The following is a 12,108-nucleotide window of genomic DNA, read 5'->3' on the forward strand; positions in this document are numbered from 1 at the left end:
AGAACCGCTTGAGTATCTGTTACAAAAATAATAAAATAAAATAGAAATATAGTATGGGTTGTGGTAATACATAAATGTATGCATGTTTGGGCACACAGAGAGCACTACAAGTTATCCCCAAGCAGTTTCATCTCCTCCACGTGAACCAAATAAATGCATGGTAATTTCTCTCGTAGCATTTGTAATCTAGCTGTTGTATTCTGGCTTCTCAAGAGCTTGACTGCTCCTGTGTCGGGACGAATACCCCCAGACCAGAACAAGAATAGACGAATAGCTGACATTTTAAATGGAAGCGCAACCACACTCAACGCACACATGCACACACGAAAAACAAACATCAACACTCAAACACTCACAAATATAAGCACTATCTGCTACATCACTCCTTAGTTGTTCTCTGGATAATGAAAACACATTGGTGAATAGATATGTCCTCAGAAACACGCAGATACATCTCACCACAGGCATTCAATACTCATATACCACATATCTTGCTTCCTATTCAGCTATTTCGACAACCATTTAGAAAAAGCAACACAAATTTTAACTGTGGGATTAGAAATGGTAAAAAAAAAAGAAGAAATCCAACGCTGTTTGTGACGTCATGAGAGGAATCACGAGGAGTGAAAGTTTATCCGAAAAAATGTAAGGGAAAATAAATGTGAATATTTTGGAAGAAACTCCTAACGCTGTACACTGATGTCCTTAAAAAAAAGTTATTGTAATATTAATAACTCAAAAGAGTCCCCCCCCCCCCCCCCCCCCCCCAATGGCGGACAGACCAAGGTCCTGAAGGCAGTCTTTTTTAAAGTCTCTCTGACAGTTTTCCCCTTCTCTCCAACCTGTATTCCTCACTCTCTCCCTTCCCCTGCCTCAGCAGTTTTATCTCAGGTGTGGGGCGAGGAGGGCCAGGGCAAGCCCGCAGAGCGCCAGCACTGCGCTGCCCTGTGACACGCGGGCTCCGTCGGTCGACGCCGGAGGCCTGTGCACCACCGGGATGACGCGGGGCTTGGCAGGGTTCGGCGGAGTGGAGAAGTAGATGTCCCGGTCCGTCTCGCAGGACGGGGAGTCGGAGTCGCAGCCGCTGCCGCTCTCCTCTCCTCCGCTGGCGTCCTCGTCTGAAACGGAGACACAAGGGGAGTCAAGACATCCGCAGGAGGGACATGACGGGAGTGAAGGAGTCCTAAGTCTACGGTCCTCACCGTTATCGATGGAGATGTCGTTGCCACTGTGGGCCGCCTTGAGCCAGCTCGTCATTTCCTTCAATGCGGCAATCTGACTGCGAATCACGATGTCTGGCTTCGTGATGTCCACGTCCACGTCGGGGTTCGACACCTGATTGGCTAATCCGTTGCCAGTGACGACAGACTCGTACCTATAGTGAAATAAGTTAGTTAGTTAGTTGAACCTTTATTAATCGCTTTGGGGACATTTGTTCTCTGCATTTGAACCATCCAAAGTATTTAAGAACAGTGGGCAGCCACACATAGTGCAGTGCCCAAGTACCAACTCCAGTTGTAATGCCAGCACCTTGATCAAGGACAACGTTGTAGGTGTGGGAGGAAACCGGAGTACCAGAGGAAACCCACACAAACTCTCGCCCTCTGCTGGTCAAACCCCTGCTGGGATTTGAACCCAGAACCTTCTTGCTGTGAGGCAACAGTGCTAACCACGGGTCTAACCTAGGTAAGTTTGAAATGGGTCTAGCCTAGGTAAGTTTGAAATGGGTCTGGCCTAGGTAAGTTTGAAATGGGTCTAACCTAGGTAAGTGTGAAATGGGTCTAGCCTAGGTAAGTTTGAAATGGGTCTAACCTAGTTAAGTGTGAAATGGGTCTAGCCTAGGTAAGTTTGAAATGGGTCTAGCCTAGGTAAGTTTGAAATGGGTCTAGCCTAGGTAAGTTTGAAATGGGTCTAGCCTAGGTAAGTTTGAAATGGGTCTAACCTAGGTAAGTGTGAAATGGGTCTAGCCTAGGTAAGTGTGAAATGGGTCTAGCCTAGGTAAGTTTGAAATGGGTCTAGCCTAGGTAAGCTTGAAATGGGTCTAACCTAGTTAAGTGTGAAATGGGTCTAGCCTAGGTAAGTTTGAAATGGGTCTAACCTAGGTAAGTTTGAAATGGGTCTAGCCTAGGTAAGTTTGAAATGGGTCTAACCTAGGTAAGTTTGAAATGGGTCTAGCCTAGGTAAGTTTGAAATGGGTCTAACCTAGGTAAGTTTGAAATGGGTCTAACCTAGGTAAGTGTGAAATGGGTCTAGCCTAGGTAAGTGTGAAATGGGTCTCCACGCGGAAAGTATGTTTTAATGTGACCGATTAAGTTGGGTCCCATGCTGAAAAGGTTGAAGCGTGTCGAAGTGTCTTTGAGCAAGATACAGATGAGCAGGTTGGCGCCTTGCATGGTTGCTTCCGCTGTGGTGTGTAAATGTGTGAGTGAATGGATGAATGTGAAGCGATTTGGATAAAAACGCTATATAAATGCAGTCCATTTACCATTAGGGGTCGTGTGGAGGATATGTGGCATCGACATTGTCAATACCCGGCGCTCACACAACAGGACACAGGTATGTTTGCAGTGCTGTTTGGGCATATGATTAAGTATTTATAGGCATGTCGGACTTTCTTTCGGCAATGGGAGTGGGTTTCTTCATTGAGAGCTTATCCTTTTCATTAGGGCACAAGTATCTTGTGTTTTTATTATAAATTAAATCACAATACATATAGTGACCCTCTGGCCGAGCTCCCACTCGGTTTCTACTGCACTTTGTCAAACAGACATTTCTTTTAACCCTTTTACTACCACACTACCAAAACCCTTTCACTGAGACACTACAGAAGGTTACCCGTTTCACTGCCACACAACAAAGGGTTAACCCTTTCAGAACCACACTACAGAAGGTTAACCCTTTCGCTACCACACTACAGACGGTTAACTGTGTGGTGTGGTAGTGAAAAGTGAACCTTCTGTAGTGTTGTAGTGAAAGGGTTAACCTTCTGTAGTGTGGTAGTGAAAGGGTTAAGAACACTCAATGGCAGAACTAGGCTTTTATTCCATCGAGCAGATTGTTCCGCGACTCTGCAGCCCTACCTGCTCTTGGCGGTTCCGTTCCAGCAGTCGTCTCCAGGTGTGATCCTCTCCCCGGCACAGACGGTGTCCGGCAGAGTGGACCAGAACTTCTTTGCATGCTTCAGCTTCTTCTTCACGTCCGTCGTCTGGGTGGGAAAAGGAAAGAGAAGAGTCAGCCTCCATCACTCACTACCGTTAAAAAAATGGAGGAAGTGACCGTTGCTATTTAGGGGTAGGAGGCACACGGCCGCTTTAAAGAGGTGTACAGTATAGGTCTGCAATAATTTATTTTATAAATATAAAATTTTATATTTTTAAATCAAATAAACGAAATAATAAAATAAATAAAACATTTACATTCGCTGCAGTATTATCAAACATTATTGATGGAAATGTAATGATGGAAAATGTTCTGAAAGTCGCACCACGACAGATTAATTATTACAAAAGGTCACACCGCACAGTGTAATATACTGGAAAAGAAAATATTGTCAAATACTGTTATACATTGAAAGGAATATTCGAGCACACTGGTATTCTTGCTTCTTCACTTCATGTAGAAATAATTAAATTCATTAATAATTGTGAATTATTTCCACATAAAGTGAAGAAGCAAGAATACCAGTTTGGTCAAGTATTCAATTCAAGATGAATGTGCTACTCCGAGAACCTGGAGAAAACGGTGTGTGCGGACTTTGGGAATGAGTTGAAATACTGTTCTACAAAAGACAGTTTGGCCGTATCACTCAGGTCTACTTGATGCATTGTGGATTATGACACCTTACCAGTCTATCCAAGCTGGTTCCTGCAGCTGTCGTAGGCCTGGCGTCAGGACTGTAGGGACGGAAACGACCAGTAAAGCCTGTTTCCTTGACAGAGCGACGGGAACGGAAGGCCACGCTTGGCTTAGGCTGCCCACATCCCTGGAACACCTGGTAGGAAAGTACAGAACAGCAGTAAGACCCACATGCAATCTGTTACTTTCTCTTTCTCCATCTCTCTCATACTCACTCTCACACTATCTCCCTCTCTCTAAAAAGATACTGACCTTCTGTGAAACTTGCATGCTGTTCTCCTGCATGTTCATGATCGCCTCAGAGATCTTGACGTCGATGGGGTCCATGACGGACTCAAAGTTAAAGGGGCCCTCCAGCCTCTCAGCGAGACTCAGCATGGCATCTGAAAGCCAAACACAGTTCACATAATTACCAACACACACAACCACATGTTAGTTACTGGTTTAATGCAAATATAAACACTTTTTATAGTGGCCTTCTCAGTCATCTCTTGGCGTTATATATTACTACCACTAGAGGGAAGCACACAACAGCCAGAAAGCTGGATACACTGTATATACCACCTAAATATTACTGGACCCCTCCACCCACGGACACATGCACACACACATGACATGATACAATGATGTTTAAGCTGTGTTAGAAGTAACGGTTAAATTTTGACAAGTAAAACATCATAGTTTCATACTGAATTATGCACAAGTAAGTCTGCAACACAATCCTCTAGATGTATAGGCAATGTTACTCTTCAAATTACCCAGACTTTCAAAATCCTCAGGATAACATTTAGTACAAATCAGTGCCTTGTACTGTGACGACAGTCTTTAAAACTCTGGAAATTTTATTTTCACTTTCATATACTTCCAAGACTCCAGAACATCTTCCCAACATGCCTATGGAGGCCTCTTTTATCTGATAAATTGTGTGAGATCACTGGAGCTTACAGTAAACTCAGAAAAAATACATGGCTTAATTATTGGCACAAAACAGGCCAAGAAACAGGAAACAGTCTTCATCCAGCAGAAATGTAGTTAAAGCTGAATGTAGGATAAGAAGTGTATGTTTCAACAACAACAAACGCATGGATGGATATAGGAGATTCATAAGATTCTTGAGGTCAGTGTTACGTTTGGTTTGGGCACTGGCTTTTTACTGGTCAAAAAGGGTCAATTCACTTTTTAAAAAATCAACAAATAGCTTGTTTGCAGTCAAATGATTCCAATGACGTGCAGAATTCAGATGACGGTCAGGAAGTGAAGTGTCAGGAAGTTTAGATGACATTACAATATCATTACTGTGAGTGTTGTGTAGATAAACCTGGTAACATGCAACGCAGTGGCACATGTCAACGTAAAATGATGGTTGTTTACTTAACGTTATTAGGTGAACCACTCTCAGCGCTAAGTAATGGTTGTTTACTTAATGTTAAGTTATGGTTGTTTACTTAACATTATTAGGTTAACCACTCTCAGCGCTAAGTAATGGTTGGTTACTTAACGTTATTAGGTTAACCACTCAGCGTTAAGTAATGGTTGATTACTTAACGTTATTAGGTTAACCACTCTCAGCGCTAAGTAATGGTTGGTTACTTAACGTTATTAGGTTAACCACTCTCAGCGCTAAGTAATGGTTGGTTACTTAACGTTATTAGGTTAACCACTCAGCTTTAAGTAATGGTTGGTTACTTAACGTTATTAGGTTAAGCACTCTCAACGTTAAGTAATGGTTGGTTACTTAACGTTATTAGGTTAACCACTCTCAGTGTTAAGTAATGGTTGGTTACTTAACGTTATTAGGTTAACCACTCTCAACGTTAAGTAATGGTTGGTTACTTAACGTTATTAGGTTAACCACTCTCAACGTAGAGTAATGGTTGGTTACTTAACGTTATTAGGTTAACCACTCTCAAGGTTAAGTAATGGTTGGTTGCTTAACGTTATTAGGTTAACCACTCTCAGCGTTAAGTAATGGTTGGTTACTTAACGTTATTAGGTTAACCACTCTCAACGTTAAGTAATGGTTGTTTACTTAACGTTAAGTTATGGTTGTTTACTTAACGTTATTAGGTCAACCACTCTCAATGTTAAATTATGGTTGTTTACTTAAAGTTAATTTATGGTTGTTTACCTAATGTTATTAGGTTAACCACTCTCAGCGTTAAGTTATGGTTGTTTACTTAACGTTAATTTATGGTTGTTTACTTAATGTTAATTTATGGTTGTTTACTTAACGTTAAGTTATGGTTGTTTACTTAACGTTATTAGGTTAACGACTCTCAACATTAAGTTATGGTTGTTTACTTAACGTTAAGTTATGGTTGTTTACTTAATGTTAAGTTATGGTTGTTTAGTTTAGTTTACTAGGTTAACCACTCTCAACGTTAAGTTATGGTAGTTTAGTTTCTAGGTTAACCACTCTCAATGTTAAGTTATGGTAGTTTAGTTTCTAGGTTAACCACTCAACGTTAAGTTATGGTCGTTTAGTTTCTAGGTTAACCACTCTCAACGTCAAGTTATGGTAGTTTAGTTTTTAGGTTAACCACTCTCAACGTTAAGTTATTGTAGTTTAGTTTAGTTTCTAGGTTAACCACTCTCAAAGCTCCAGTGAAATGCCACTAAAGACCAGGGAAGGTTCCTCTCTGGTCAGTTTGGTTTGAAAGTGAGCAGGAATTGCATTTTAGGCTTAACGTTTGCTAACCATCACTCACTGGCCTATCATTTTTGGGGCTGGATGAGAAATGGACTTGGCTTCACACTAACGTTGCGTTTTGGCTCATTGCCACCACACAGAACTATGAAAAGGGTCCATTTGGATACCTATAAAAAAAATATATTTCTTGCCTTTATTTACCCAGGGTAAGTTCGCTGAGCATGAATGCTCTTTTTCAGCAACGCCCTGCTTCATATTCACAATTCCACACATTCACACCTAGGAACTGCCCATTACGACCACAGTCTGACACTGTTTGGCAATGAGTAGCAGCCATTGGAGCAATTGGGGGGGGGGGGGGGGGAGTGCCTTGCTTAAGGGCACTTCAGCAGTGGATATTGAGGGACGAGAGAGAGTTATTCATTCACTTCTCCGCTCCGATGATTCCTTCCCGTCAGGGGGATCTAACCGGCGACCTTCCGGTCACAAGCCTGCTTCTCTAACCTTTAGGCCACCGCTGTTTAATGCTTTAAAGTAAATTAAGCTAGATTTATTATAATGTTTGTTTAATTACCTCCACCATTTAATTACCTGTGTGTGTGTGCGTGTGCGTGTGTGTGTGTGTTGCAGTGCTGTGATCACTGCCTGACCACCATCTGCAGTTCGCACCACGGCAATGGAGTGATGTTGACGTCATCTGCAAACAACCTATTCAAGAAGTGGATTTTCTTTCAAATTCAAACAGAGGGCGCAGTGGTTAGTACTGTTGCCTCACAGCAAGAAGGTTCTGGGTTTCCTCTGGGTACACTTCCACACTAAAAGACATGCATGTTGCGAGGTATATACTGCCGTTGCCCTTAACCAAGGTACTGGCATTACAACTGGAGTTGGCCCCCGAGCGCCGCACTGTGTGGCTGCCTACTGCATCTAAATAGTTAGGACGGGTCAAATGCAGAGGATGAATTTCCTCACGGAGATGAATAAAGCATATAAAAGAAAATACTATTTTAAACAGAAGGAAAATGTTTTATCCCTCATATTTGCAAGTTAATAAGAACAAATGTTCAATCACAAACAAGTAAACAGCTATTTCTGTTTTTAAGTTTTGAATTTGAAAAGTGAATTGATCCCAACAAGATATTGATTTGAGAGCTGTATTTCTGCGTGCCGTAAACGATTAATTCATCAGTAATCCTACTCTCCCTTCCGCTGATAGATCACTGATCTCTGGGGCGACATTGGCGAAGTGAATAAGGTGAATATTACGAGGGTTTGGTCACCGCGATGCAGAAGTAAACAACCACTGCAGGGCTGACAGGGACCAGAGTTCTTAAACATTTGCTTCATTTAAACAGAATCCTGGTCCAAGTGTACCATACGTTTTATTGAGTTATTCTTTCCTAAAGACTTTGCTCTCTTACCAAGGAAGTTGTTCCATTCCGTGTCCAGGTCAGCCTGGTTGGCCAGGCAACCACGCATCACGTTGAGACAATAGTTCTGGCAGGGCTTCAGGGCCACCTGGCCGGAGCAGTAGGGACAGTACAGCATCTTCATGGCTGCTCGCACACAGCTGGGAGATGCACTGACCTGGGGGAGGAGGAGGAAGAGGAGGAGGAACAGCAGTCAGTTATCACTCAGCAGCAGCTGGGGGAGGAGGAGGAAGAGGAGGAGCAGCAACTGGAGGAGGATGTGAGTTTCCCTCCTGGAGGCTGAGTGAGCCAAGGTCTGTAGCAGCAGCAGCAACATGCTGGGTTCCAGTCCCGTGTCCAACACCAGCTCCCACCCCTCGGTCTCCCATCACTGTCCCATCTCATAAAACAGGGCCCTCCGAGGGGCACCAGAGAATGATAAGGTAATTCCATTTGGTCTATTTTGTTGACGTTTAACTATATTCGAGGGTGAATTTTAAACTAACCTGACCATAACAAGGTACAAACATACTGATATTTGACCTAAGATGCTGTTATTTACTAGTTACATTTATCAATGTCCAGTCGCATTATTTGGCCCACGGTCCACCACGCATGTTACATTTTGGCCCTTGGCCCTCAATGTCAAAAAGTTTGGGCATTGTAAATGAAAGAGGATGCGAGCACAAGTCTTACCTAAGCTACAGAAATAAGCAGCACTCAACTGTCCTTTAGGTACGTTTATTTAGTACAGGGGCGGGTAGTTTTTTGATGCTCTGATCGCCAGCAACAGCATTAGTTTTGAATACTACATACGTTGTTCGGCTGGATCTATATGAAATCAAGCACTTTGTGACCTTGCACGCAGCAGTTGCAATACTAAATAAACTCTACATACTTGCTTACTACAACTGCGAATGTCTGTCACTGAGTGATCCGAGTGATGAAGTTACACGATCGGGCCACTGGATCAGGTCACCAACGACGTCACTGAAGTTACGATGGTTGGCGCGGTCTAGCCACATACTAGGTTTTGACCTAGTCAGTTTAACCAGTGGTATGGCTAGAGCAGAGCTATTAGTGTAATGTTTCAAAATCCAAATCGGTATTGAATGTGAAAATGTGTGCATCTTTACACCCCTAATGCATTAAACAAAACACGTATGGCGTTTGTCTATCCAGAAGTAAACACAATGAAAGGTCGCATCACAGATCGCTTCCTCAACCAAGGCAAACCGTCTCTTTAGGCCCTCGTCACTCACCGTAGACACTTTATTGACCACCTCCGGCATGAGCGCCAGGCCACGGGTGAAGGTGCGCGCCGCCACGAACGCCCTGGTCAGCTGGAGGCGGAGCTTGCGCGGCACGTCGCCGAAGGGCTGCAGCTGCTCCGTGTAGCGGCTGACGCACTCCATGTAGGCGTCGCTGAACTCATACTGCACGTTCACCAGCCGGAACATCCTCTCCAGCAGGTCGGCCCAGAAGTCCGACAGCATGGAGTCCAGGTTGACGGTGGCGCTGCCCGACACGTAGTAGCGCTTCAGCGACGTGAAGAAGTCCTTGAAGAGCTCGGCGTTCTGCACGTACATCATGCCGTACGTTCGCACGAACATGCTGTTCAGGGACCGCTCGGCGTTGTCCAGCAGCTCGCGGAAGAACTCTGATGGGAGAAGAGCGGATGGGAGGGGGTTTGGTTAGATCAATGTAAATACAAACAACCTTCAAATATCAAGACTAAACTATTCTACATTGGTAGGATTCCAGAGTTGCTTCCACGGAGAATGGGCTCATTTTGAAGACGTGATGCAGAGGAAATGTGATCCGTCCTCTTACTCAGTACTACGGCAGAACATTGCTTGGAACGTGTTCAGGAACACAAGGCAGGGGCCTGATTTTATCTAACCTTAAACCAAATACAAAACCTTTTCATTTTGCTTGTTTGAAACGAAGTATAATCCAAAACTATACAAGTGTTCCATTACAAAACTCTAGGCTACACACAAAAAAGGGATGAGCTCAGACATTCATAACATAGTTTGACATTCATTTAAAACGCATGAACACAGAATATATTGTGTCGGGTTATTCAAATACACACTTAGATATCGTAATAATGTGCATATATGACAATATAATTGCAAAACATAGCCATTGTATAATCCTCCAACCAAATTAACCGTTAAGATTTACAAAAGGTGGGGCGGCTATGTGGTGCAGTGGGCAAGGCGCTCACCACGAATACTGGAACTGGGCTCGAACAGGTTCGCCTCCCTGTTCGAGCCCAGCGCTCCACATTGCTTTCAGTTTAGCTGATCGTCCGCACTAATACACATTGGCAGTATTAGGGGGAGGGAAACTGATGGGTGGGGATCGGGCGTTGTGGACAGCGACTCCTACAGGTCGGTTGGTGCGCCTGCGCAGTAGAATCAGGAAGCGACGGGGGCGGGGCCCCTCCAAAGCCCAGACCCCTGACACTGAAAGATCGAGCCGCGCAGGTGGAAAGATGCGACTGCTGTTACCTCGAGTATCGGAGGGGACTCGTGCTATGTATGACTTTAATAGTCCACATTGCAGCCAGCTTGTGGGAGGCAAGAAACAGCGTTCAAAGACGGGGGGGGGTTGAATTGGATGATACGAAAATTGGGATAGGAGAAAAATAGAAAATGGGAGAAAAAGTGGATACAAAAAAAAAAGATTTACAAAAGGTTTTCTTTGTTTTGTTTGCATTATGTCTATGACTATATTGTGTCACATTAGGCAGATTGACACCCATATTCATAACACCCAGCGATGCCAGGAAGCAAATGACAATACGGTGCAACATAATAAATAGCCTTCAGCGTTTCCCATGGAGCTCCAGATTGACAGTGTGCGACAGCGAACAGACCATGCGTCGTCGTAGCTTCTAAAATCATCCACGCTGGTTCCATTTCTGGCACATTTCGCTGTGTATCTCGCCTCCAAACTGTGGCTATTGGTGGACAACTTGATTTATATTAATTAGATTTTGATTGATGTGCAAATCAGAGAATAGTGCAGTTGTAATTATGAATTACATGATTAGCTGACATAATGAATATGACACATGGGAATAAACGTCTCCAGGTTGTTGCTAAATAAGATTCAGGTTGCCTGCTCGGTGCTCACTCATTTTCAAGAAGAAAGGAAGAAAAAATACAGAATGGCGGATGGCCCATAAAAAGTGGTTGATCCCCATCCCTCATCTCTGCGATATCATTCATAAAAACTGGTTGGTCCCCATCCCTCATCTCTGCGATATCATTCATAAAAACTGGTTGGTCCCCATGCCTCATCTCTGCGATATCATTCATAAAAACTGGTTGGTCCCCATCACTCTGCCATATCGTTCTGATCACGTCGAGATACTTTCCAAAGTGATATCGCAGTATGTTAGGAACAGGTGTCTGGGCTCTACACCAAAACTTTAGCTTTGTAAATCTATACTCAAGCTGCCAAAACAGCTTCCAATAATAGTTTGTCATGTTATGATCTAAACAGATTGATGTTTATTCCATTTAACCTGCCGTTTCCTGGCCATGTCTTGAGTATCTCAGCATAACAGCATAAGCCATAAAATGTTGACAGGGGAAAAAACATGGGAAGGAATGCAAGACGGGAAGACACTCGGTCGGAAGAGGAGGCAGAGGAGGATGAGAGCGAGGAGTAAGCGGCGGCGGGTGAAAGGTGGAGTGGAGCATCTCTTTCAGGCAGAGCGAGTACGCGAAGCGTCATCCCGGCAGACTTGCCATTCAACTGAAACGTCTCTCCACATCAAGCCGCTTCAAACTGACCACCATCAATGGCATTTTTCTGTTGTCACATTCCATTCACTTTCCTTTCACCCTGCTTCTCTTGGACTGTCCTTCAGAAGCATTTTCAATAGGATTACTGAATAATGCAGCCCCCCCCCCCCTCCCGAATAGGGACCTGTACCCCCCCCCCCCCCCCCCTCCAGCCCCACGTCTCTCTCCCTCGACTGCTTTCACTTCATCAGCTCCTTCAGAGAGCTCTCTTCAGTGGAGACAGGGAACAATGACCTACTTCATCCTGAGGAATGTCCATCACCCCTCCCACCCCCACACCTCCCCACACCCCCAAATAATCCAGCCCCTCTCCCACGAACACCCCACCACCTCACCCCCACCTTCTTAATCTGAACAAAATGAGAATTCC

At 44.1% G+C, this 12,108-nt stretch overlaps 1 protein-coding gene across 1 annotated transcript in view; it reads right to left on the reverse strand.

Moving 5' to 3' along the window:
• Window positions 1-766: 766 nt before the first annotated feature.
• The window catches only part of gpc4 (glypican 4), a 68,576-nt gene continuing 57,234 nt past the window's right edge, over window positions 767-12,108 (reverse strand). The window contains exons 3-9 of the mRNA XM_084332377.1: window positions 9,177-9,574; window positions 7,927-8,092; window positions 4,108-4,238; window positions 3,845-3,991; window positions 3,081-3,205; window positions 1,203-1,375; window positions 767-1,118 (exon numbers count right to left, since the gene is read on the reverse strand). Coding sequence (XP_084188503.1) covers window positions 883-1,118; window positions 1,203-1,375; window positions 3,081-3,205; window positions 3,845-3,991; window positions 4,108-4,238; window positions 7,927-8,092; window positions 9,177-9,574 — 1,376 coding nt within the window. The 3' untranslated portion in view covers window positions 767-882. The remainder of the gene's footprint in view (window positions 1,119-1,202; window positions 1,376-3,080; window positions 3,206-3,844; window positions 3,992-4,107; window positions 4,239-7,926; window positions 8,093-9,176; window positions 9,575-12,108) is intronic.

Source organism: Notolepis coatsorum (genome assembly GCF_963971535.1).
Source record: "Notolepis coatsorum genome assembly, chromosome: 16".
NCBI classification, from domain to species: domain Eukaryota; kingdom Metazoa; phylum Chordata; class Actinopteri; order Aulopiformes; family Paralepididae; genus Notolepis; species Notolepis coatsorum.